General features: G+C 43.5%; 1 protein-coding gene across 1 annotated transcript in view; it reads left to right on the top strand.

Moving 5' to 3' along the window:
• The window catches only part of LOC308285138 (disco-interacting protein 2 homolog C), a gene marked incomplete at both ends in the record, with an annotated part of 370,313 nt that overhangs the window by 198,935 nt on the left and 144,420 nt on the right, over positions 1-26,958 (top strand). The window contains 3 exons of the mRNA XM_080725855.1: positions 3,685-3,756; positions 14,891-15,001; positions 18,544-18,669. Coding sequence (XP_080581981.1) covers positions 3,685-3,756; positions 14,891-15,001; positions 18,544-18,669 — 309 coding nt within the window. The remainder of the gene's footprint in view (positions 1-3,684; positions 3,757-14,890; positions 15,002-18,543; positions 18,670-26,958) is intronic.

Raw genomic sequence — 26,958 nt, 5'->3', positions numbered from 1 at the left:
TGAACCTGGTTGACTATTAGTTTAGTATTGAGGTTTTAAGACTTAAACCCTCAATACTAATAACTAATAACAATGAAGGTTAACTATTTCTTCTTAACAATAAACACAATTTGTAAAGTGATATACTGTGTAGTTAAAGCAGTGACTGAGACAACAGGCAATTGGCAGCTGTGTCAGTGAACGCGCACATGCACTTCGTCTGCACAACAGGTTGTGGCTTTCTTCAAGTCACCTTTGGTGCATGGTGGCTATCATCACCCCCCAACCAGTTTGACACTGGCTGGCTGGCTGACTGTTAAATTAAGTGTCATTCCCCCCGGCCACGATAACAATAATTATCGTTATAGTTATCTTTAACGATAAATGATGTTGGCGTTCACATATAGATGAATGTTGTTGTTATCGTTGTGGTGTGGCCGCTGCCATCCACTTCAGTGGACTTCATCTTTTTAATCGTGCCCAGTGGGAATGACACTTAAATCAGTTTAATGACACTTAAATCAGTGGTTCTCAACCAGTGGTCTGGGGACCACCGGTTGTCCTTGAGGAGGTTCCAGGTGGTCCCCAGCTAAATGATGCTAAAAAAATGGACACTTTTAGATCTTTAACTCTTGTGAGTGTAAAATGAAACGAAACGGACCCGCCATTTGGTTTCATTTTACTGACCCGCTGACCCGCCCATTGTTCTGATAGCTGGACCGACTCCGTGGTTGACAAAATGTCTGCTTGATGGACTTACTGACTGGATGGATGGCAGGCAGAGCTACAGTAGACTGACCGTCTTCAGTGGATGTGTCTGTCTGTCTGTCTGTCTGTCTGTCTGTCTGTCTGTCTGTCTGTCTGAGTGACAGGACAGATCTGTCTGACTTTCCTTTGGCACCATTTTGCTTTTAGCGGGGGCAGTTATTCACTCCTCTCTGACAACCTTTTTAAACGCTACTTTTGGCCAGTCATTATAGGTGAGAGGTTTAAAAGGTGTGTGTGTGTGTGTGTGTGTGTGCGCGTGTGCGTGAGAGACAGTCCTTTTCCTTACATTTCTCCTTTCCTGTCTTACCTTCCTCCTCTGCTTTCTCTCCCTGGTCTCTCCTGTCCTTCAGACCAGTATAAAGCCTGTGGCAGGCCGACAGCCAGCATTAAAAAGACGTGTACGCGCAAACGCGCACACAGCTGCACACGCACACAGCTGCACGCATGCACGCACACAAACGTCCTGTCTCCTGTATGTAAATCTCCAATTTTCCCTTTCCCTCTCTCCACCTCTGACTTTCTCTCATTCACTCTCTCCTTCTTTCTCTCTTCCTGTCTCCACTCTTCAGCTTTCCATATCTCTCTCATTTTTGTTTCTCTCTGTGTAATCCCACCCTCTTCTCTCCACTCTCCTCTCCTCTCCTCTCCTCTCCTCTCCTCTCCTCTCCTCTCCTCTCCTCTCCTCTCCTCTCCTCTCCTCTCCTCTCCTCTCCTCTCCTCCCCTCTTTGATAGGCAGCCTCTGATAGTTAATCTTGCCAGACAGCTGGGTGCTCGGGCCTCCATCAATCACTGTCTGGCTCTAAACTCCGCCACCCCGCGATGCCGCCCGGCATCAGCCTCCTCCACTGGGTTTGATCCCCCTTTAATTTGGGGTGAAGGAATATGCTCACGTTAGCTCCATTATCTACCTCTTTCACGCTCTCTCCCCCTCTCTCTGCTGCTCGCTACGGGGCTTGAAACTCCATTACCCAGAATCCCCATCTCTTGTTGATTTCATGCTCACTACCCCCAGGCTGTATGTGTCTCCTGTTGGGTTTTGGAGTGAGAGAATGTGCTGTAGGTAATAGGCTACTAGAGGTACCATGCTCTGCCAGGTTCATTACCCATGATGCAGCTGTCTTCAGGTTCCATTCTCGCTTCCTCTAATATTCTGTCGGGTGGAAACCTCATTTGTTCAAAACCGTTACTTTTCAGGATTGAAATTCGCAGATCTACAAGGTCAAAATGCGTCGCTTTGCGGCGCGTTTTTCGAGCATGCGGATCTGCTATTTTTTATGTTTTTGTGTAGTATGACCAGCGTTAATAGTAGGGCGTTATTTGAAAAAAAAAACAGTTAAAATATGGAGATAAGAGGTTTCTGCCCGACCAGCATCGATATAGTATTTGGAGTGATCAGTAAAAGAATATGCTTACGTTGGTAGCGTCGCACGCACCACAAACTCCATCACCCACAATTCTCCTCTTTCTGCTTTAGCGCTCGCTTCCCTTTATATATATATTTTTTTATTTTTATTTTGGATTAGTGTTAAGTAATACATAATGACGAGAACAATAGGCAGCACCACGCTTGACAAACTCCATTACGTGCACCCCCTTTTCTTTTTTTCCCTCCCCGGGTCTTTGCCTCTTCACTTGGACCGGGGTGAATAAACATGCTGATGGGAGACTTGAGGTAACTTCACGCTCCATAAAGTCCATTACCCAACGATCCCTCTGTTCCCTGCCTGCCTGACTCACCTCTAGTTTTTGAGTTCTCCTGTTTCCACAAAATGTGCTGATGTTACTTTAGGTAGAGAAGCTTAATATAGCTCTCCTGGGGAGATAGCTCAGCAACTTTCTATGGGAGGGAGGGGGGTGGGGGGGTGCTATGGGAGCCGCCGCACAGTGAGAGGTGAATTCAAGCACACCTGCAATATTTTAGCCCCCCGAATGTGTGTGCTTGTGCTCGCGCGCACATAACGTGCACGCACGCACATCCCCTGAACTTTACCTCTCCACTACATGCCTATAATCTTAGCTCTTGCCTTTTATCTAAACCAGAGTCTCACTCCTATAACAGTAAAACAGCCCTTCAATCATCTTTCTATCTATTTGAAGTACAACAGCCCTTTCCCTCTCTCTCGGTCTCTCTCTCTCTCTCTCTCTCACACACACACACACACACACACACACACACACACACACACACACACACACACACACAGACACAGACACAGACACAGACACAGACACACACACACACACACACACACACACACACACACACACACGTGCGCACACACGAGGTGCACCATCTGTTCTCGTTGGACTGTGTAAAAGGACCATAGCATGGTGCGATAAACAGCCAAACAGCTTTAGCCACTGGTTGCCCCCGTGTGCATGATGTCATAGATAGCAGGCTCTTTGAAGAGCCTCCGTATACCCTAGTTAAAGGTTATTATTACAAGCTTATCGTTGTCAACTGCGCCTGCTGTTTTCCATTCGTTCATTGATTAGTTGCGGTTCATAAATAGAGCTTTGTGTCTTTTCTTGTGAGGGTTTTTTTCCAGCTTGAATAGCTGTTGTTTGACAAACATTATACCTTACATGCTTCTGTTACATAATATCATTGCTGTTGTGCAGAAACCTCTTATCTCCAATTCTCCATATTTTAACTTTTTGTGCTTTTTCGTAAATTTTACGCTCTACTTCATCATTCTACAGTGTCACACAAAAGCATCAAAAGCACGTGAAGCAACGCGTATTGAGCTTGTTGATCTGCTACTTTTGAATATGATATATGTCATTTCAGCGCTATCGCGCATTATTCTTTTAACTTCATGATTTATTCTTTAATAGTACTTTAAATAAGTGCTTAGCCTTTCTGTTCTTTTGACCAATTTTCATTAGCTGTACAAGCTTTTTGTTTGACGTTCTGTTTTCTCTGTGTCCATCAGGGGACATCACACAGAAGGGTTATGAGAAGAAGAGATCGAAGCTGATAGGGGCCTACCTCCCTCAACCTCCAGGTACGGTCAATATTATAACTCCATTACACGTTACCATGCAATGCCAGCCTGACGGCGTGTCGCAGGTTTCGAATCCGGTTCCCTAACCGTCCCTGGATTGGGTAGGATCTACCGTGAATTGTTTCTTTAGTTGAGTTCTCAAACACTATGGATTTGTGTTGATTATTTCCCCCGAGCTCCTCCAGAAAATTACCTTTGATTGCTTGTAATGAGAAGGAGTTACCCCACAATGTTGAACCTGAATACCTTCTCGTCAGAGAATGATGGAGGTTTATGCATATCGTCCCTGTCAATTGGAAACCTCATAATGTCCAAAACGTTTACTTTTCAAGATTCAAATTCAGAAATGGCAAAAGTAGCAGATCGAAAAGCTCAAAATGTGTTGCTTCACGCCACATTTCGAGCTGATTCTTTGGATGCTTTTGTTTGATGCTGTAGTATGATCGAGTAGGGCATTCATTTACAAAAACAAAAAAAAAAAAGTTTGAATAATGGAGATACGAGGTCTCTGCCCGACAACAACGTTATACCACACATTACCACGCCCTGGACTTTACAGTAAGTAGCACTGAAGGTATTGACAACATAACATAAATACCATTCTAAATGAGTGACAAGTTTATTTCCCGCTGCAGTGTTTGTGAATATCAATAGCCGAGAGGAAATAAACTTGAACCCAAGCTGTTCCCTCCTCTGGTAGCAGCAATGCAAGGTCTTGGCCAACAAAACAGCTGACCGGATGTGTCCTAGGGTTTTGGCTTGTCTCCTAGCAACATGGGTGTTGGGATGGAACTGTTTTATTTTTATTTTTAGAAAATAATATCCGACACTGGCCTTCCACTGTAGACATCCCCTAACCCCTATTAGGCCTATACTAGTCTCGCGTAGCCAGACAACTATTCCACAATCTCCGAATGCTATATAGAGTCTGGAACGACAGCTCCCGAACGGCGAGTATCCGAAGTAGTCACTGCTGCACGGAACTGTAGTCCCATTGGAAACATAACAGAAACACACTCGCACAGACAGAGTTAGTCGAGCGGCATATTCTTGTTATGGGTGTATAGTTTAAGAAAACATTTGAAAACATCATGGAAGTAACACCAACAACACCAGAGAAAGACAAAATAACGCCCCAAAAATATTGAAAGGAGACATAACGCTTCCAGTAGGACTTGTTATTGCTACTGCACCAAGGGAGCGGGTGCGTCACATCCGCTTTATCGCGCAATCATTGTTTTTATTTCCGTCTCCCAGATTGATTGTATGCCGGGAGCATTTGCAAATCGCGTTAGGCAACAGTCTGGCCACGCGAGACTAGGCCTATACAGATATCTTTGCTTTTCGGGCAGAAATCTACAAATTTTTAATTTTTGTGTTTCGTTTTTTTTTCTCTCATAAATGCTCTATTTGATCATACTACCACGTAACAAGAAAGCATCAAAAGCAGCAGATCTGCAAGCCACGGTTTTGAGACTGTCGATCTGCTACTTATGCTGTTTTTGAATGTGAATCCCTTGCACATACGAGGTTTCCACCCGACAGAGACAGATTATGCTGCCAAAGAATCTGACACACAAAACACACACATGGTTCTGGTTGCTTCAGGAATGTGTGCGTTATTAGACAGTGAACGGGGGACAGGAAAAAGAGCGAGGGAACAACATGCACCACAGGGTCATGAGCTGCATTAAACCTCAATGTTAAAGCAGGGTTGTTATTGTTATGTCACTTGTCATTCCACATTTGACTTCATCTTTTATCAAAGTGGGATTTTTCACCGGTATTTGTCTGTGATTTTTAAACGTCTGTAAAACGTTTTTACAGTATATCCTGGTATAAAGTCTATTTTGAACCATTCATGTGTTTACTCAGGATTATATGGCAATTTGACAGAGATGTTTTGAAACACCAATAACTGATGCACTATCTCTTACTGATACATACCCTTATACTATATACTATGGTATATATACTATTGTAACCAAGTGGACCCTTATAAAACTTCATTATTATGCATGATCATTCTAGAATCACAGGCTTTGACCCTTGATGACTGGTTATCGTTGGCTGTTTTTTAATGGCATCTGTTTGGGAACTGATCCTCAATCACCTCTAACCTAACACTTCAAATCTAGCGTGCCAAGTCATTAATTTACAATGAGAGGCGAGTGTTCAGGCATGGGGGAGCGGGCACTCTGACGGGTGTAGCGACAAGTGGGCACGATACGGTGAAACTGTCACCTTTGCGCTTGTCTCACGCAACACGCCCGTGACAAAAGCTGAACTGAGGTCAACTTTTTCTGCATGCGACGCGCAGGACTTTCATTTGCCTGTGATTGTCTGTCTCTGACTGTGTTCAACATGAGAGTGCAACCCCTGCAGTTCCACACAGCAAGCGTTGTGGTGCCCTGTGTCTTTAAAGCACTTGTAAGGTTTGTAATGTAAAGGGAGGATGTAGCACAGCATGTAGTAGGATGTGATGTTCTCAGGAGAATTACACTGAAGACATTCACACAATGTTACTGTAAGGATTGTTGTCGGAAGACGCTTCTGTGTGCGTGTGTGTGTGTGTTTAGGAGGGAATGAGTAGTTTGGGCTTGGGACCAGTCTCAATAACTGTATAGTAGGTATGTTTGGCAGAGGAATGTCAGGAAGTGCATTATGGGAAGGAATGAGGGGTGTGGGATTGAGACTCTGCTAGGAAGTGTGTGTGCGTGCGTGCACGTTTTTGTTTGAGAAAATGTTTGGCATTCACAGCCTGTGCCTATAGGGGGTCTTCAGCTGGCTCTGGGGGGGATGAGACACACAACCAGGCACGCACACTCTACCCACACACATACACACCGCCCATGTACGTGTAATCATGTGTGCACGTACACACATTCTCTGTCTGTGTCTCTCTCGCGAGCACACACACACACACACACACACACACACACACACACACACACACACACACACACACACACACACACACATGCACACGCACTTCTTGAATGCACATGTATGCGTTCACACTGGTGCACGCCTCTTACCACACAGAAACCTGGACCTCCCCCATGGCTTCCATGTCAGCATTCTTCCTGGAAGCTCCCAGTTGTGTCCTCCCACACAGAGAGAGAACATCCTGACTCACTGCTTTCACTGGGACACAGCTGAGCTCAAACCACTTCAACCCTGGATACTGTACTTCATTGACCGGGGAACTCTGGGGGTCTGCGGTCGGATCCCCTGCATTCTTTTACTCTACACCAGTGGTTCTCAACCTGTGCGTGCCGGGACCCCCAGGGGGTCCCCACATTATTATTTTTTTGGGGGGGGGGGGTCCCCAGATGATTAACTTAATGTGAAACATTGTTTTCCTCACTCAGCAGTAAACAAACCAACATAAAGTTTTAAGTGTATAGAGGGTATATGCACATTTCTGAAGTGACAATTTTGAATACCTCTAAATTGACAAATTAAACATTGGCCAAATTGTGAAATAGAGGCAGAAATTGTGAAATAGCCGATCTACATGCTCCGCGAGGCGTTGTGAGCATGTAGATCTGCTATTTTCACAATAGAACCGTGTTATACAAAATGTAATACCTCAACTCTTAGTGCTCGTCAGGGTGGGGGTGGGGGGGGGGGGGGGTCCACAGTTAAAATATGATTATTTTGGGGATTTGCGGCCGTAAAAGGTTGAGAACCACTGCTCTACACTAAGGGCCCTATCTTACCGCTCCCTCACGCCTAAACTTTTTAGGCATTTTTAACTATTTTGAAAAACATTTTAAAATAGCCAATTTTACAAACGCCAATTTTACAATCCTACAAAGCTCACAACATGTCGTAGATTTTATTTGTAGAAAATAATATCCCACCCTTGGCCTTCCAGGCTTCCACTGTACAGCTCCTAATAGGCCTGTACAGATATTGTTGCTGTGGGGCTTTATATGGATTATGTTAGTGTTAGTGGTATGTGGCCGATGTGGCCTCCATATATGGGCATTCCCAAATGAAGTCCTGTTAGATATGGGCTTAATATTGATGACAACAGCGATTTCCATATAAGGGCATAAAAGGGATTCTGTTAGTGGGGTTCCCCTGACATCTCACTGATGTCAGAAGGCGATGTCAGAGCGTCAAACCGAGCGTGACACGGAGACGTGACACGGAGACAAGATGTGACCGTTTCCATACTAAACTGCGACCTACAGTCGCAATAATATACAGTTTAAAATAAAGCATTGTGTGGCACACAATATATATATAATTTATCCTGTTATGTAAGAATGTTGTGGACTGATTGTACGAGGCTTAAATAAGTTAGAGGTGCAATGCAAAAGGGTGTATGTTTTGTTTGTTTGCGTGTTGGTTTTGTTTTGTTTTGTTCTGCCCTGTTTTGTTGATAGGGTTAGATTCGTTTTAGTCTTGATTGCTTTGTACTTGTTGATTTTTTTTGTCTTGTATTTGTTTTATGGGGACATGATCCACATACAAAATACTTGGCTACTGCTGTGCCAGTCCCTGTCTTGTTTGTACTGGAAAATGAAATAAAAATTATAAATTATATAAAAAAAGCATTATAATAACACAAAAGGAAATGAGGGGGACCAGGGATACAAACACGTGGAGGATGCCTCTCCTCAAGAGACGCAACAAAGCTCTCCGCGTGTAACCCCGGGGGCAGCCAGCCAGCCCAGGAACGCATTCAGCTATAAGACCAATTAGTAATTTATTAGTAGAGCCGCGATTTTAGGTCAGCTTTAAACTTTAATGAGAAATAAACACATTTCAGGGCCGCCGGTAATGCATTCCACCGAGTAGCCTAGTGGCCGCGTAGTAGGGTGAACTGAACCAGAGTTAAGAACCAATTAACTCTGTGTTTAACCAATTCAGAACGGGTACACATTATTCTTTATCGTTATTTTATGCTTTAACTATTAAAAAAATAGCAGATATACAAGCTCACAGCGCGGCACCGAGTGCCGCGCTGCGAGCTTGTAGATTTTTGAAAAATCGTGAAAATTCGAATTTTGACCCGATTCTATAAGTGTCTTTTGAATCCTTCTAAGGTTTTTTGAAAAACCTATGTTTCTATGTCAGCAATCTGGCCAGCCATCGTCAAAGAAAAGGTCCTTTTCACTTAAATGGAGCTCAGTTAGTCTGTTCTTGGGAGACTACTATGTCAGTGGTTCTCAAACCTTTTCATGTGAAGGACTCCCAAAATGATATTTATTTGGCCACGGACCCCCATCCCAAAATATTTAGTTCCAGGGACCACCCAGAAGTAACATTTGATTTACAAACGTTCGCTTTGAAAATTCATATACCGGTAGTCAAAAATGTGCACACATTTTCACGACTTTTTTTAAAAATAGCAGATCTTCAAGCTCGCAGCGCGGCACTCGGTGCCGCGCTGTGAGCTTGTATATCTGCTATTTTTCAATAGTTAAAGCAGTCAATAATTCTAGGCCTAAATGGGTTAAATAGGAAATGAGCAGTAATGTGGGTGAACAGAGAGCCGCTGCTCTGAGGCTGTGTGAATCTAGGCCACCTGGTCAGCAGCCAGGTAGGACAACAGACTAGAGAGTAGATGAATGGAAGGCCGTTTAATTGAATTCTGTCCACAAAGAACAGAAACGGCTCGCACAATGACAGAAGGATGTTGATGCTCTCATTATTGCGTATTATTATTTTATGCTTTAACTATTAAAAAATAGCAGATATACAAGCTCACAGCCGCACTGTGATTCTATAAGTGTCTTTTGAATCCTTCTAAGGTTTTTTTTGAAAAACCTATGTTTCTATGTCAGCAATCTGGCTATAGCCATCGTCAAAGAAAGGGTCCTTTTCACTTAACTGGAGCTCAGTTAGTCTGTTCTTGAGAGACTACTATGTCAGTGGTTCTCTCACTTTTTCATGTGAAGGACCCCCAAAATGATATGTATTTGGCCATGGACCCCCTTCACAAAATATCTAGTTCCAGGGACCACCCAGAAGCAAGATTTGAGTTACAAACGTTCGCTTTAAAAATACATACAAGTCAAAGATTTGCACACATTTTCGCGACTTTTTCAAAAATAGCAGATCTACAAGCTCGCAGCCGCACTGTGAGCTTGTATATCTGCTATTTTTCAGTGGTTAAAGCATTCAATAATCGTAGTCCTAAATGGGTTAAATTACAATATGATGAAAAAAGGTGACATAGTGGAACACAAGGAGTGGATTTTTCGCATAGTCATCATCAATACTGATTATGGATCTGATGATGGTCACTATCACCTTTTTTTCTCTTTCTTATAAAAAATATATACAGTAAATATTTTATGCATCCAAATAGTAATTTGGTAAGCTTCGAGTTTTGTACTTAATTGTAATTTAATTCTGTGCCATATGTTGTCTGACATGGTAAAAGGTGCAGGGAGATTTGAAATAGAGGCCCATCAGTCCTTGAAAGAGAAACATCTTCCAAATCACTTCCATCTTAATTTGGAAGCTTTCAGGTATATGCATATACGCCATTTTATTCTACTTCCGGGTGTCTTTCGACTTCCTTCACAGGTGTTACCGATGATACTAATGAAGGGTTTGTTCCATTCTGGTCAAACAGAGTCAGGATGCTGCTATTGTGCATGTTGGCTCACTGGAAACACTCTGTTACACCAGTGGGTCTCAAAGTGTCCTTGAGTGAGTTCCAAATGTCCCCATACAGGTGTGTAACTCTTGTTTTTGTACAGAGTTATGGGGGTCCTTGAAATTAAAGAACCGCTGTACAATAAATCGAACAGAGCCTTAATTAGTATCATCAGTAACACCTGTGAAGGAAGTCGAAAGACACCCGGAAGTAGAACAAAATGGCGTATGTGCATATACCTTTCCCTCTGCCAACCTGGAGAGAGCCCTGAACCCACCTTGCTTCCTTCAATGCATGAGGAGTGAGCAGGCCCACCGCTTTAGGTGTTTTCATGTTATGCAACGACATAACACTAGTAAGACGCGCCCTAAAGGGCGAGGTCACGCCATGTCTTGGCTAATGATGTATATCGGACCAGTTACCCATATAAGGAGACCCCTGGTAGCCATATATGGAGATCCATGTACTGTATATGGAGATATGCTGTGAGAGCCCAAACATGCTTACTCAGTTATTCATCATGAGAAAATCCTATGACGTCTATCACATCTGACGTCATACATACAATCCCTTTTATGCCCATACATGGAGATCCCTGTTTGAACCAGCCACACAGATATGGGCTGTCTTCCTCCATATATGGGCATTCCCACATGAAGTCCTGTTAGATATGGGCTTACTATTGATGACATCAGGGATCTCCATATATGGGCTATAAAAGGGATTCTGTTAGAGCGGTTCCCATGACATCACAGTGATGTCAAAGCGTGATGTCAGAGCGGCAAACCCATAGAGACCGTAAAAAAGTGTACACGTCCAGACAGACAGCATGTGCCGTTTCACGTCATACTAAACTGCGACCTCTCTGTCGCAATAAAGTATAAATGAGGCTTTAATGAGATATTGTTGTATTTTGCTCTGATATGGCATTACAGACAATGAATTGTAAAGGGTATAAGAGAAGTATTGGCCATTTATCTAAGATTTAAAACATGTTAGCATTATCAGAATCACAATAGATAGAGTGAGAAGTGCTCCCTAAATAGTGACGTGTACAAGTGATGTATTTCCTTCATAATTATGACCTGTTGACTTGACTTACCTATGAGGCACCGCACAGCCTGGCTTTACAAAGACCTTCTCAGATGAGTGCCATCGTAAATGCGCTGCAGTGATATATTGGCCTGTTTATGCTGTGGACTTGGCTCTCTAATGCTATGTGATGTGTGTCTCCAGATTAAATCAATCTTGGTAGGAAGGGCGTGTGTGTGTGCGTGCATGCATGCGTGTGTGGCTGTGACTCAGTCAGTGAACGTGTGTGTGTGTGTGAGAGAGAGAGAAAGAGACAGCGAGACTCTCATGCCTGTTGGCTTTGCTCTAGAATTTCAATAAATATAATTCTACACTTGCACGCGCGCGCACACACACACACACACACACACACACACACACACACACACACACACACACACACACACACACACACACACACACACACACACACACACACACAAAGGGATGCAGACACCTCTGATTGAAAGGAACATTGACTATAGCTCTGTCAATGGAATCCCATCAAAGGTTTTGTTTAAGAGTAGAGTGGGCCACTTTGAATATCTTCACCTGTCTCTGCAAGTGTGTGTTACTATGTGTAAGGTAGCATGGGATGCTAACGCTCTTTGTCAGTGCTGGACAGAAGGTGACATGGAGGTTGCAGGCATTTTCTTATCCACTTAAGTCCTATATACTTCTTTGTATGATATACAGTATACAGTAGATGTACAGCACAGCAGTAAAAGTTACAGATATAGAAGTACAGTAGGTACGGAGGAATAACAATAACTTGACACCCTTAAACAAATATGAATAAAAGTGTACAGACATGTACACCCTATACGGTTAACCATGAATAAATAATGAGAGTATACCGATGTACAATATGTACCTTATTATAGCTTTAGGAACCGATCAGTGGGGTTCAATGGACAGGTGGCGCCATCTTGTGAGGTTCAATGGACAGGTGGCGCCATCTTGTGAGGTTCAATTGACAAGTGGCGCCATCTTTTGAGGTTCTCAGCTATTACTTTCAGTGGGGTCACACGTTCTCTTTCTAATCATCCTCCCTGACCTCTGTCCTAGCGGTCCGGGCACTTACAGTAGGCTCCAATGCAGCCTGACAGCCGCAGGTCCAAATACTGCGTGCCCATTTCCTGTTTATATTCTATATACTAGTACTATATACTAGCAATCATCAATAAAGGCAGATAAAAAAAAAAAAAAAAAAAAAAGATATTAGCAAATATCCTGACTACTAATTGATATGTATTTAATTCAGTAATAAAACATATCCCCACCAGCCATAACCCCCCCCCCCCCCCCCCCCCCACGGCCAAATGGAACTCTGCATACTGTATGAACTTCCTGATTGAATTTAACTTCTTTCCACAACCACTCTTCTGAGATGGTCCGATTGAGGATGAGGCCTGCTTCGATTTCTCTGGTGGAGTGCATGTGTTCATGTGTGTGCAAGACTGCGTGTGTGTGTGTGTGTGTGTGCATGTGTTTTAATGTGCATGTACGAGTATCGGTATGCAGGGTGTGCGTGTATGTGTGTGTGTGTGTGTGTGTGTGTGTGTGTGTGTGTGTGTGTGTGTGTGTGTGTGTGTGTGTGTGTGTGTGTGTGTGTGTGTGTGTGTGTGTGTGTGTGTGTGTGTGTGTGTGTGTGTGTGTGTGTGTGTGTGTGTGTGTGTGTGTTTTGTAGCATGTGCATATGTATGTGCAACTCGTGTCTGCACAACTCTGTGTGCATTCTGTACGTATTCTGCTCTCATATTTCGCTAGTTGGTGGTCATTATACGACCCACCCGGCTTATCACACACACACACACACACACACACACACACACACACACACACACACACACACACACACACACACACACACACACACAGCATTGAGCAGGGAGTGCTCATACATACACAAGCAGACAGTATCATTATCACATGAAGGAGAAGGCTCATAGAGACATTGGGTTGGTGATCTCGCTTATAGGGTGGCGGGATGGCCAGAAACAGCCACTCTTTTCAGTCCTTCTACCGTAGTATATTTTATGCACTACTGCTGTGGTTCTCAGTCTCAACCTGTGGGTTGGGACCTTTGGGGCGGGAGGGGGGTCCCCAGATGACAGTGAAGTGACAATTTAAGACCTTTTTTAAGACAGTTACTGCATCAAAAGTTATCTACAAATGTGATCTACACCCCTTTTTTCTCCTCAGAGCGAGGCATTGTGAGCTTGTAGATCTGCTGTTTTTACAATATTTATCTGTGGAAACAAGTCGAAAAACAAAATGTAGTGCATCAACTCTTACGATTCGTCGACCTGTCGACAATGGTGATGTCGACGGGTCAGGTGTGTGTGTGTGTGTGTGTGTGTGTGTGTGTGTGTGTGTGTGTGTGTGTGTGTGTGTGTGTGTGTGTGTGTGTGTGTGTGTGTGTGTGTGTGTGTGTGTGTGTGTGTGTGTGTGTGTGTGTGTGTGTGTGTGTGTGTGTGAGTGCGCGCGTGCGTGGGTGGGTAGAATTGAGGTTTGATTTTGTCTAGGAAAGAGGATTAATTGACGAGAATGTGTCAATCCACACCAATCCAGGGAGTAAGTAAAGAAGTGAAGAAATGATTGTGTTATTGTCATATCTTATGTCCTCTTAATTAATTCCCTGAGTTAAAGCTCACTCTACACTTGTTCTCGTTCCAAGTGGCCTCCGCTGAGAGTGTCATGTAAATGTAAAGATGTAAACATCATCTGTAGCTGCCAGCAAACTAAAGCATCCAAGCATGAGCTTGATGAAGATCGCTCTGTACTCTGTAAGCTTTCCAATCATATTTTATTTATAAGACTTGGCATGAAGTTGGTCTCCCTCCTCAAAGTAATTTTCCTGAGCCGGCAAATATAGAATTAGTGTCGGCTTATTCGTCGAGTGCTAATCACGTTCCCATCGACAGCCCACAGAGTGTCTGATGCCAATGCAAATCACTTCCATCCCTTTCTGTCTCAAACATTTTCAGGTCAAAGACCTGTATTTCGCCACAGACCCCCTTCTGAAGCCATTTTGTGCCAGAGACCCTCCCCCCACACAACACACAAGCACGATTTGTGCTGTAAAAATGTAAAAAATATTCGTAATTTGTTTTTCAAGATGTTTAGAAAAGGCTCACAAGGCGTTGCGTCGATGCGCTGTGAGCTTGTATAGTCTGTTTTCAAATAGCTGATACAGTATATTAGGGTCAAAGTGGTTAATATGTGCCTGGGGGGAGGGGTCGAACCCGTGACACGCTGTCAGGCTTCAGCAGCCTGGGTGCCCGGACCACTACCTTAGCTCTTAGAAAAACTCTTAACCACCGCTCTTATCTGTCCACCTTGTTCATGACCATGATCCTTTTTTATCCTTTTTGTGTGTGTGTATGTGTGTGTGTGCGTGCGTGTGTGTGTGTGTGTGTGTGTGTGTGTGTGCAGGGATGGACCCGTCCATGGGCCAGGAGAGGAGAACACCGGTAACGCCCTCGTCCTCGTCCCGCTACCACCGCCGGCGGTCCTCTGGCTCCAGAGACGAGCGCTACAGATCAGGTAGGAGGAGCTGCCGACACCATCGTCACTTTGAACAGCTCCCTGCACACAGCAAGCACCTACCTGCCTGATACACTACGCCAGTGGTTCTCAACCTTTTCAGGCCACGACCCCCAAACTAATCATATATTAACTGGGGACCCCCCCACCCCCACCCTGACGAGTACTAAGGGTTGAGGAATTACATTTTGTATAACACGATTCTATAGTGAAAATAGCAGATCTACATGCTCGTGTGAGCATGTAGATCTGCTATTTTCACAATTTCTGCCTTAAATATTTGACAATTTGGCCAATTGTTTTTTTAAATTTGTCATTTTAGAGGTATTAAAAAGTCCTTAAATTGTCACTTTAGAAATGTGCATATACCCTCTTTAGACTTAAACTTTATGTTGGTTTGTTTGCTGTTGAGTAAGAAAACAATGTTGCACATTAAGTTAATCGTCTGGGGACCCCCCAAAATAATTTGGGGACCCCCCCGACCCATAGGTTGAGAACCACTGCACTACGCCAGCAAGTGTACTGGAGACATGGAGGTGGTCCATGTCTACCACCTCCATGTCTGCAGCCGGCACAAATTCAGACACCAAACTCCTCTTCATCGGGAAGAAACCTCTTAAGGCTCTTTTCCACGGGCAGCGATAACGATGACGATAACGATTTAAAAAAGTGGCTTTTCAATTGAAGTGGATCGGCAGCATCCACCCAACACCGATACAGACAACGATAGCCGACAACTATATCGTTAGGATCAACAACGATGTGGTTAAGATCACAGTGATATGGAACTGGGTCTCTGACAAACAGCTCGAGGTGCGCTCTGCGCGAACGGCTGTTAATTGGTGCCTCTTCACATTGATGTCCGATAACTTTATCGGACATCAATGTGAAGGCATTATTATCGCTGTGATATTTTATGGCTATTGTCATCGTTATCGCTGCCGGTGGAAAAGGGCCTTTAGTCTTAACTCCATCTTTTTCCTTTTTTTTTTTTTTTGGTAAATTAATGCTCTAGTCTACTTGATCATACTGCACAAAAAAAATCAAAAGTTGCACAAGCGACGCGTTTCGAGCTTGTCGATCTGCTTCCTTTTAATTTTGAATCCTGAAGAATTGGATATTATGAGGTTTCCACCCGAAAGAGAGGTTATGTAAATCACTTGTAAACTGCGGTGTGTTGAAGGGCCAGCTCTGGGCGCTTAGGGTGCAGTTTGCATAATGAAAACCCCCCCGAAAAAACGAACGGGAACGCGGAGTTCGTTGCAAACAAAGCTCAGCACCGCATAAATATGAATCCTTGGTGTTTTATATTCCTGTTTCATCCCCCCAGTGCTGGTGTTTTATTTAGTCTCTGTCAGTTGGAAAACTCACATTTCCAAAACTGTTACTTTTTGGGATTAAAAAAAAAATAAAAAAAAAATAAAAAAGAATATATATATATATATATACTATATATATATCGTCTTTGTCGGGTGGAAACCTCGTATCTCCAAGTGTCAAATTTGTACGCTCTTTCGCAAAGTAAAGCCCTGCTTCATCATACAAGCACGTCGCACAAAAGTAGTGAAAACAGCAGATCTACAAGCACACAACGCCTCGCACCGCGAGGCGTTGTGTGCTTGTAGATCTGCTGTTTTCACTTGTTTAAATCATTTTTAAAATGATAAATGCAAAACAAACGGTTTTGGACATACAAGGTTTTCACCCGACAACGACGATATATATATATATATATATATATATATATATATATATATATATATATATAGCTTGCGGGTCTGCTGTTTTCGTGTAACGCTTTAGTATGATCAAGTAGTAGGGCATTGAAATATGGAGATGAGAGGTTTCTGCCCGACAGCAATGAGTTCTATTATTCACCAGGCCTTGTCCAGTCTCTGTACGCTGCATGCCTGCGGGGCCTCCAGGCACTACAGAGCGCTGACGGTGCTGAAGTAGAATAAATGAGCCTCTTCTGGATTCAACGGCAAACGGAATGGAATGGAATAGAACTGTGCTGTCTGCTTTGGCTCACACTGTGGGGAGAAGATGGAAATTAACCAAGTCAAGTCGAGTCAATTTTATCGATAAAGCGCATTTAAAGAAGCAACCTGCCTCGGCCAAAGTGCTGTACAGCATGTGAATTAAGGCGGCATAAAACATAACGGACAAGACGATAAAAGTAGATGACTGGAGGCGGTTGTGTGGCCTTCGCCGACCTGTTGCAGTTTACGTCAATCTGTCTAGACTCATATTCGTCGCTGTCAGGTGGAAACCTTGTATGTCCAAAACTGTGGAAACAAAAACTGTGTTCCAAAGCATCCAATGTAGTTATTATTTAGTCACAAGTTCTTGTTATTACTTTTCATTGGTCAAATATTTATCAAACCCAGAGACCTTAGCTTTTTTCCCCCTCCTTCCCAAAATATCAGATCTACAAGCTCACAACAACGCGTCTCACTGTGACACGTTGTGTGCTTGTAGATCTGCCATTTTTTACTGAGTGTTAGCCCCAGATAATAGGGACCCTATAGGGTTCAAGAGGCTAAATTAAATAACATCCTACTTGATCAGACTACAGGGTCACACAAAAGCATCAAAAGTAGCAGCTCTACAAGCGTTTTGAGCTTGTTGATCTGCTACTTTTCGTATTTTTGAATTTGAATCATGTAAAGTAACTGTTTTGGACGTCCACTGGACAGTACAATGTTTAGGTACTTTCGTGGAGTATTACATTTTTTTCAATAATAAAGGTTTTAACATTTTAAAATTAACTGATAAATAATTCTTATTTTTAAGCTACCCAGCAGCACATAAAGTCCTTAAAATCTGTCCAACTGTACATTTTAATTGCAATCAAAAAGATATTACAGTGAAATGGGCCGTTCCGCTAAACAGAGTATTTCTTGTGGGATTGCCACTTTTACTTAAGTAAACACTTCTTCTTCCGCCAGCAGTGCATTAGCAGAATGAGGTCAGCCGAGCAGGATCAGAGAACAGTAGCGCTTTGGGTTTCTAATAATAAGAGGCGTTGTAAACAGCATGGCTTACAGTATGTTTGCTCAGCCAGTAGCTTGTGTGGGGCTGTCTTGACTCAGCACTCCGCGGGGTTGTCGCTGGGTTGTAAAGCGCTAACAGGATTCCTATAAAGACTCTGTTGGACACATGCTTGTATTTACTGTTATTAGTAGAGCAACTCCAGCATCCATGCTTACTGTGTTGAAGAGTCGCGTTCGCCGTCGTCGTGTTCGGCTGAATCGCTGTTTTAGGACATTATTATTTTTCAGGAAGTGGGGAATAAATTACCCGTGTTCCCAAATGTAGTTATTATTTAGTCACAAGCATTGGTTCCATGTTTTGTCATATTTTGAAGATTTCTTTCTAATGAATTTATATTGTATTGCGTACATACTTTCAGGTGCAATCCTGTGTGTATGTATGTATTGTACGCAGTATTTGTGTACCTCTGTTTCCCGCTGTGTATCTAATGTGTGTGTGTGTGTGTGTGTGCGTGTGCGTGTGTGTGTGTGTGCGTGTGCGTGCAGACGTGCACACGGAGGCAGTGCAAGCAGCGCTGGCCAAGCACAAGGAGAGGAAGATGGCCGTCCCCATGCCTTCTAAACGCCGCTCCCTGGTGGTCCAGAGCTCCATGGATGCCTACACACCCCCAGGTGAGAGAGACACGCTCACATGTCCAACAACTGTTACTTCTCTGGATTCAAGCTCAAAACCAGCAAAAGAAGAGATCTACAAGCTCGACATGCGTCACTTGTGATGCTTTTGTGTGATGGTGTAGTATGATCAATTATTAGGGCGTTTTTGGAAACACCCTACCAGTCAAAAGTTTGGACACAGCTTCTCTCACACATATACAGTATGCTGTATATATATGTCTCGGGAGTCGAACCCGCAACCCACTGTCAGGCTGCATTAGCCGCTTAGGTGCTTGGACCGCTACACTAGCCGCCCATGCCATAGGGTGGTAATTTATGGGAAAAACTCAAACATTTAGAATATGGATATACAGTAAGAGGTTTGTCTGCCCGACAGCGAGGATGGATATGCAGGCTCTTCCCACCAGGTGAGAGCATGTCCCAGCAGGGGAACAGCGTCATCCAGAGAAGGGTGTGAATTACCCTAGCTGGTGTGGGTTTGTTTGTGTGATGTCCCACTGAGCTTCCATAATGTCGCCGTCGGGCGGAAAACTTGTCTAAAATCTAAATCTAAATCTGATAACGTCACAGCGGACGGGATGCGATTATGGTGTCCTTAGGCGATGCCTTGTTGGCCGCGGCTTGTGATTGACTGAATCGGAGGTAGAGAGCGCTCCGCTGTGTTCCCTGGGACCACGCGTCTGTCCCTATCGTGACATAACTCAGACGGCGCCGGGTCGGCTCAAGCGGACTTCGCAACACTCGACACGGTGACCTGCTCGCTTTAGCTCGCTCGGCGGTGTCTCGCGTGGATCAAGTCCGCTTGAGACGGCGCGCCTCCGTTGACGAAAAACAAGCGCTCCCTTACAAGGCATCTCCTACACATTGATAAACTTTTTCTCTGCCATTTTAAACATAGCCTGAACTCAGCAACTGCCAAATTGTCCTTACCTTTTAACGTGGGCACATGCATGCATCGCGCACGATCTGTGCATGTAACATGTACAGACCGGACCGCAGCTTTTCGAAAAAAAAAACAATCCCATTGGAAAAGGAAATATCCGTTGTTAGGCTGTATCTGCCACTGTTTACAGAAAAACTCATGTAAAACGCCGAGCTGTGTGCTATATCCTGCGAGGGCACGTCGTGCACATAGCAGACGATATGTGCGCAGATCATATGCCGGGTAAAAGAATCAAACAGCTTCCAAATAAAAAAAAACGTGTGAAAAAAATACCATGTTATAGCCGTGCAGCTCCTTCCTTTGTTTACAATGAAGGAGCTATGACGCGGCCTCAGACCGGATATGGAAACCTAGATCCGGTCAAAACAGGAAATACGGCCGGATAGGAGGCGGGCCTAAGGAGTCAGAATCGGCTATAATCTGCGATCATACTTTTAATCGTTTCATAATGATTAAAGGTAATTACATTTCCGGGATACGGGCATAGCAGCGCGGTACAGCGGGAAATCTCCGGTTTCGACGGGGATAGCAGGAAATGAGTTAATAGCGGACGGGATGGATTTTTATTTTCCGATGATGTCATTTCCAGGCTGCGGAAGAGAGCCCTCTATCGTAAAGCACCGAAAACACCAAATGGAGCATGAAATATGGAGATACAAGGTTTCTGCCCGACGCCCAATAATATAATAAGTCACATGCGGAGATAAAGGTGGTTTACTTACAGTCGGATGCTTGTAATAATGGGAAAGGGAGTATTTTCTAGTCCCCAGGGGAGGGGGAATTACTTTTACTGTTTTCAGCCAGCAAATTGTCTGCTCAGTTCACTGTGATGAGCACACAGGGGGAGCTGTTAGGGGGTTAAGTATCTTGCTCCAGGACACTTCCACATGCAGACCTCCAGGGTCGACACGATGACCTTCCAACTCCCAGAAGGCCTCTCTACCCGCTCAGCTACCGCTGCCCTAATCCTGGTGATCTACGATCTAATGATCTAATGATACGCAGGCAGTGCAAATACCAAATGCATGTTATTTCCAGTGTTGGCTGCTCGCCGTGTTGACAGTCCAAGCTTATTCTGTTGCTGTGCTGATTATGCAGTAGATTAGGTACGTGGTTTGTGGAGTCCGGTGATCCCCAGGGGTCCCTCATGAGGGTCTAATGCAGTGGTTTTCAACAAGTGGTCACGCGACCACCAGTGGCCCTTGAGGGAGTTCCAGGTGGTCCCCAGCTAAATGATGGAGAGTTAACCAAATGGACCCTTATACTGTATATCTGTAACTCTGGATCCTTATGGGTTCTTTTGGTTTCATTTTACACTCTCAAGAGTTAAATTATTGTTAAACACCTGCATTACTTAATTTACCAGAAGTCTACACAAATAGAGAATGCATAAGAATTGTTATTTTGATCAACATGTGCCTGTTGTCACTCCTATGGTACCAACATCAATACAGCATGGAATTGTGTTCCAAAATCTTATGGAACGATAACAAAATATTCAAAGTTTGTGGTCTGAAAGGCTAAAACTCATTCTCATCAAATGGTGGTCCGTCACTCTAATGCCGAATAAATAATGGACCTTGATATGAAAAAGGTTGGCCAGCCAAATGTGGAATAGTTCATAATATCGTAAAAAAATTAATTCATTTGGGGACCTGCTGTTAGATGAATGGTCATTTCTGGAGGCGAAATGCCCGCTTTAGCACAACTCCTGTGTGACTGTTGGCCAGTCACAATGTTTGCTGTGTGTCCTTTCCCTGCTCTCTGTCCACCTCTCCTGTCTCTCTCACTGTCGCGTTCATCATTAAGGTCTAGGCCTGGATTATCCATTGGGAAGGTTTTATGTTGATGTCACTCAGTCAGTTGGAAAAAGCAGTTAAGACAGTCAGCCAGGCAGTCTATCGGTCAATTTGTCAGTTGGTCAGGCAGAAAGGTTTCTGTCTGTGAGTCTGCAAATCAATCAGCCTTGTTTTCAGCCAGTATGAAGTCAAATCAATCAAGCTAGTGCTCGTTTAATATATCTTGTTAGTTTTACCACACAGTGTTCGTGTGATAGAAACAAATTATATTTTGGGAATATAAGAGCAGGGAGTTTGGAGTAAAAGAGTCAGACAAAGGACTGCTCTTCAGTTCAATTGATGGTCTTTCCAGGAGCGGTGGACATCGATAGAGAGACGTCCGCTGTCAGTCAGTCAGTGTCTCCTGTAGCTGATTAGACAGGACAATGTAAGCATCACTGATCTCTTATTGACACAGGGCTCAGACAAGACTGCATGCCTCCTCTAGGGGGTTTTAACGCTCAAATACCTGGAACGCGCCCGAGTCGGGTTAGATTTTAACCACTTTAACCATTATTTTATGCTTTAACTATAAACAGCAGATATACAAGCTCACAGCGCGGCACCGAGTGCCGCGCTGCGAGCTTGTAGATCTGCTATTTTTGAGAAATCTTGAAAATGTGTGCAAGTCTTTGAATATCTTTAACCCGATCTTTGACCCGACTTCTAAATCCTTCTTCTAAATCAGTGGTTCTCAAACGTTTTCATGTCAAGGACCCCCACAATTACAGGTATTTGGCCACAGACTCTCATCTCAAAATATGTTGTTCCAGGGACCCCCAGAAGCAAATATTTGAGTTACAAATGTTCGCTTTTAAATAGATATATTCAAAGACTTGCAAAAGAAAATCTTGATTTTTCAAAAATAGCAGATCTACAAGCTTGCAGCGCGGCACTCGGTGCCGCGCTGTGAGCTTGTATATCTGCCGCACTGTGAGCTTGTATATCTGCTATTTTTCAATAGTTAAAGCATTCAATAATCCCAGGCCTAAATGGGTTAAGGTGATATTAAAATCCTCTGAGACACCAGATAGTGAGAGGCGGGGACAGAGAGACAGACACTGAGATAGAGAGGACTGAATAGTGAGTGGATCTGCTCAAGTGAAATATTGTTAGTCATTACCCCAACTGCCAATAGCACAATAATTAATGCAGGGTCTGGCACAGAGAACAAATGATTGCTTTTCAACGTGGAACACTTCTCTTCAGATGTGAATTAATCTTATTGACTCGTCCTGTTGCAGCCCGTGCGTTCTCTTAAAGACCCTGCAAAGGAAATGCAGTGATTTGTTTCTAAACGCGTTGCGCATGTTAAACAGTCACGGATGGATAAACAGTCTGGGAACTTTGTTTTGCTGAACTGTGGTGTGAGGAAGAATATCGTCACTGTCGGGCAGTAACCACCTATCTCCATATTCATTCATATTTCTTCTGTAATTTAACGCCCTACTCGATTATAATACAACATCCCTCAAAGGTATCAAAAGCAGCAGATCTACAAGCTCGAAATGCAACGCGACGTGGCGCGTTTTGAGCTTGTCGATTTACCGCTTTTGCTGTTTTTGAATTTGAATCCTGAAAAGTAACAGTTTTTGGACATACAAGGTTTCCAACTGACAGAGACGACATATCAATATATCAATCACCAACTGAACATGGTGACACAACACTACACACAACGTCCCACAACATAATCCTCTCCAACACGTTCCCATATCGTCACTGTCGGGCAGAAACCTTGTATCTCCAAGTTTCAAATTTGTAAATTTCTTCACAAAGTAAAGCACTGCTTCATCATATGGCCATCGCACAAAAGTAGTGAAAACAGCTGATCTACAAGCACACAACGCCTCGCACGCGAGGCGTTGTGTGCTTGTAGATCGGCTGTTTTCACTAGTTTAGTTCATTTTTTAAATGATAAATACAAAACAAACTGTTTTGGACATACAAGGTTTCCACCCGACAACAACAATATGCAAATCCCGACATAAACAACACAATAAACAAACGTAGCCCCATTCCCAGATGCAACCTGGGACATAAATTAACATGGCAAACTTCAGCACACATTCCTCCGGCGTTCAGACCAGAGAGAACCAACAGAGCATACTGCTTGTTTTTCAAACTATTTTGAAAGATAATTTGTGAAACTTCGCATCTTTTCCCAAACTGAGAATACATATTATTAATATTGCTTTAGGAATACAGGTTGATTGCAGGCATAGAACAGAACAGAGTAGAATGGAATGGAAATGGGAATAGGCACTGCTTCGGGTGGTGCAGGGGTAAAGTCCCAACAGCGCACAGACTAAGGGTTTGAATCCAATTTTCAATTCAATTCAAATGGCCTTTTTTGGCAAGAGAAACCATTTTTGATTGATTGAAGAATTTATTAGAAGTTTGCAATAGAAAAAAGTACAGTTTCATGACAGTACAAATCACTGGTACAAGGTCAACTAAAAGGAGATCCTAGAAAGCCAAGGCTTATTTCCACAGGAACCACACTTTAAGTATCTCATATAACATTGAAAGACAGACGGATAGTACTTTATCTAGGATAATATCAGTTTCAAAAGCATAACATCAAATACAAAGGCAGAAAAAAAGGGTGGGGGGAGCATGGGGGCTTAGTCTATTTACAAGGCACGGGTAGCAGCCGCCTGAAGGTGACTTTTCATACCAATGTTGAAGGAGGCTAGGGATTTGCTCTCCTTTAAGGCTTGTGGAAGGGCGTTCCACATGTTGATGGTATAGCAGGAGAACGAGTTAGAGCCTTGTTTAGTGTTAAATCTACGTTGATGATGATTAGTGGAGCTGCCTCTGGTGTTGTGATCGTGAACATCCTTGACCTTTACGAAGTAGTTTGTCAGGTACATGGGTATCTTGGAGGTTACCAAAGCAAAGGTGGAACAAAACGATCCAAACAAAACAGTGCAGTGATACACGCAATGATTTGTAACCCTGAAGGTGGTTGTATTCCATTTGACATCCTTCTCCTGTCACAACACCTCACAAATCTGCTGTGTATGCACATTGTTGTTCTACAACCAACATATATGGGAGTTTTTCTTTTCATGAGTCATGTTTTCAAACTCTTCTTGGGTGATGTAGTCTAAGTACTGTGGTGGGGAGTATGTGTCTTGAATCCTCTGTGGAGGCTCTGGAGGGAAGCCAGACATCCTTGTCACTCTCAGAAACAGTGACCCCTGGGGGCTGGCAGGGCACCTGCAGGGTGTTGATCTGTGGGGAGTAGAGTCAGTGTTCCTCTGCAGTCAGCAGTGACGATAATACGCACAAGTGTGTGGGGTATTCAGGAATTGGCATAACAACTAAATTGGGAGGAAAAAAAGGGGGTGGAAGATATTGCCAGCAAAGAATTTAGAAAATAGAGACAAAAGATAAAGAAATACAGATAGCATGGAATAAAGCCTTAGTCAGAAACTATTCTGTTTTCACTGCTAACCAAGGCTAGCTGTCGCACGTTACCCGAGTTCCCCAGCTAAATGTAACTCTGAGAGTGTAGAAATGGAAACAAATGGGTCCATTTGGTTCCATAACTCGCTGAGTTATTTTATATACTTGTTTAACACTGACAGCTGTCCAACCAGTGAGACAGCAAACACATAGAATGAACAGAGAGTAGTGACTGCTTAAATGAAGCGCCTGAGATGCACTGTGGGTAATGGAGGCATATGCGAGTAAAGGCTTGTAGCGAATGAGAATGAACGTGAAGTGACAGACAACACTTGTGGGAGTATGAATGAATTAACTTGTTATGGAATGAAGGGCAACAACACATCCTGCCTTTCGTATAAAAAAGTACTTCTGCAGGCTCAGTTTATGGGGGGTCCATCCATGGCCTTGTAAACTGGGGCTCCTTTCGAAATGGAAAAAAGTTAGAGAATCGCTGAAATATGCCATGGCTTTAAAACAACAGTACAGGGACCCTCCCAGGGTCTGGTGGGGACACGTGGCCATTGGGTCATCCATGTTGTTTTACGGGGCCGACTTGTGCCTCTTTATTGGAGCCAGGCCTGTGTTAACAAGGACATTATCTCACTGGCCATATAGGGTTGAAGGCTCGTTGGAACACACGCACACACAGAGAGCGTCAGTAATCATAGAAACAGGCAGGATGTATAGGAACATGACTCAGTCACTCCAAATGAATCACATCATATCCGGATGTAGGGCACATGTGCAGTATGCATGCAAGTGAACACGCTTATAAGTACATGCACGCACATACACCCTACGTACGCACGCACACTCACACTCATAAGTGTACGGGCTATTTATGCTGCGCTTATGCATACATGCATAACTCATAAACCCCTATGTACCACAGTTACACGAAAATACATACTTTAAGACATGCAATATACACACATACACAAAGCATAGACACGCACTATGGGAGAACATTGACATTTATGTTAAGACAATCTGTGAAGCCATCGGCAAAATAAGGAAAAGCGCCCTCTGTTGTTTTAGCTAGATATACTGTACTGTAGATATATATGTTTACAACAAAGGGAACATATATATAATTTCCACTGCAATAGTGATACTCTTAAAATGTGTCTAATTGTGTACATTTGTCTTAAATTGATTCAATTTCAGGCCAGAAAAGGTGTCCCTTTTCTGGGGTGAACCTTCCATGAAAATAGCGATGCGTTGTGAGCTTGTAGATCAGAGATTTTTGTGTAGAGGGAGAGGGGAGAGGACTTCTGGTCAATTAAGCATAATAGGGTCTCAGTGGTTAAAAGTATGGTCAAAGCGCTGTTAAGTATGATAAGGTGACTGGGTCAAATGCCAGTATATGGCTTGACATTGCATATTCAACGTGTGAAATTGTGGGCAATTTGTTTGATGGAGTGTGTATAATGTGAATTCCCAATCTGTTGCATATGAAACGTTCAACTGCAATTGTCTATAGACTCAACGTTATCTTTCACACGAGGCAACACCTGAACTCATAGTCATGAACAGGGACGTGCAGAGAATGTCAGAGGCAGGGGCTGACATTTCTAAAAGGGCCTTTTGCTGAAAACATCGTAAATACTAGACCTCCAAGCTCACAGTGTGAGCTTGGAGGTCGGCTATTTTCAATGTTTTCACCAACATTTCCAATGCATTCTCTTGAATGCTCCCTTCAGGTATGGCATGGAAAGAGGACATTTGCATTTATTTCACCATAGTAAAACTGCATTCATGGTCTTGAGAGGGCACTTTTTACAGATGGATAAAAGGTCAGGGGCTCGAGCCCCCTTTGATGTCTACTGTATGTGTGCACGTGCCTGGTCATGAACATTATGCACAGACAGAGACAGCAATTTCAAAAATGGCTCTCAGGATGCTGTATTGGGCTAGCAATCACGCACAAGTGTATGTGCACACACACTCGCACACACACACGCACGCACGCACGCACGCACGCACGCACACACGCACGCACACACACACACACACACACACACACACACACACAGATGGATAGTGTTG

This window comes from Nannobrachium achirus (genome assembly GCF_963921795.1).
Source record: "Nannobrachium achirus genome assembly, chromosome: 5".
NCBI classification, from domain to species: Eukaryota; Metazoa; Chordata; class Actinopteri; order Myctophiformes; family Myctophidae; genus Nannobrachium; species Nannobrachium achirus.
The sequence above is the reverse complement of the archived record's forward strand: the minus strand, read 5'-3'. Positions and strand labels throughout refer to the sequence as shown.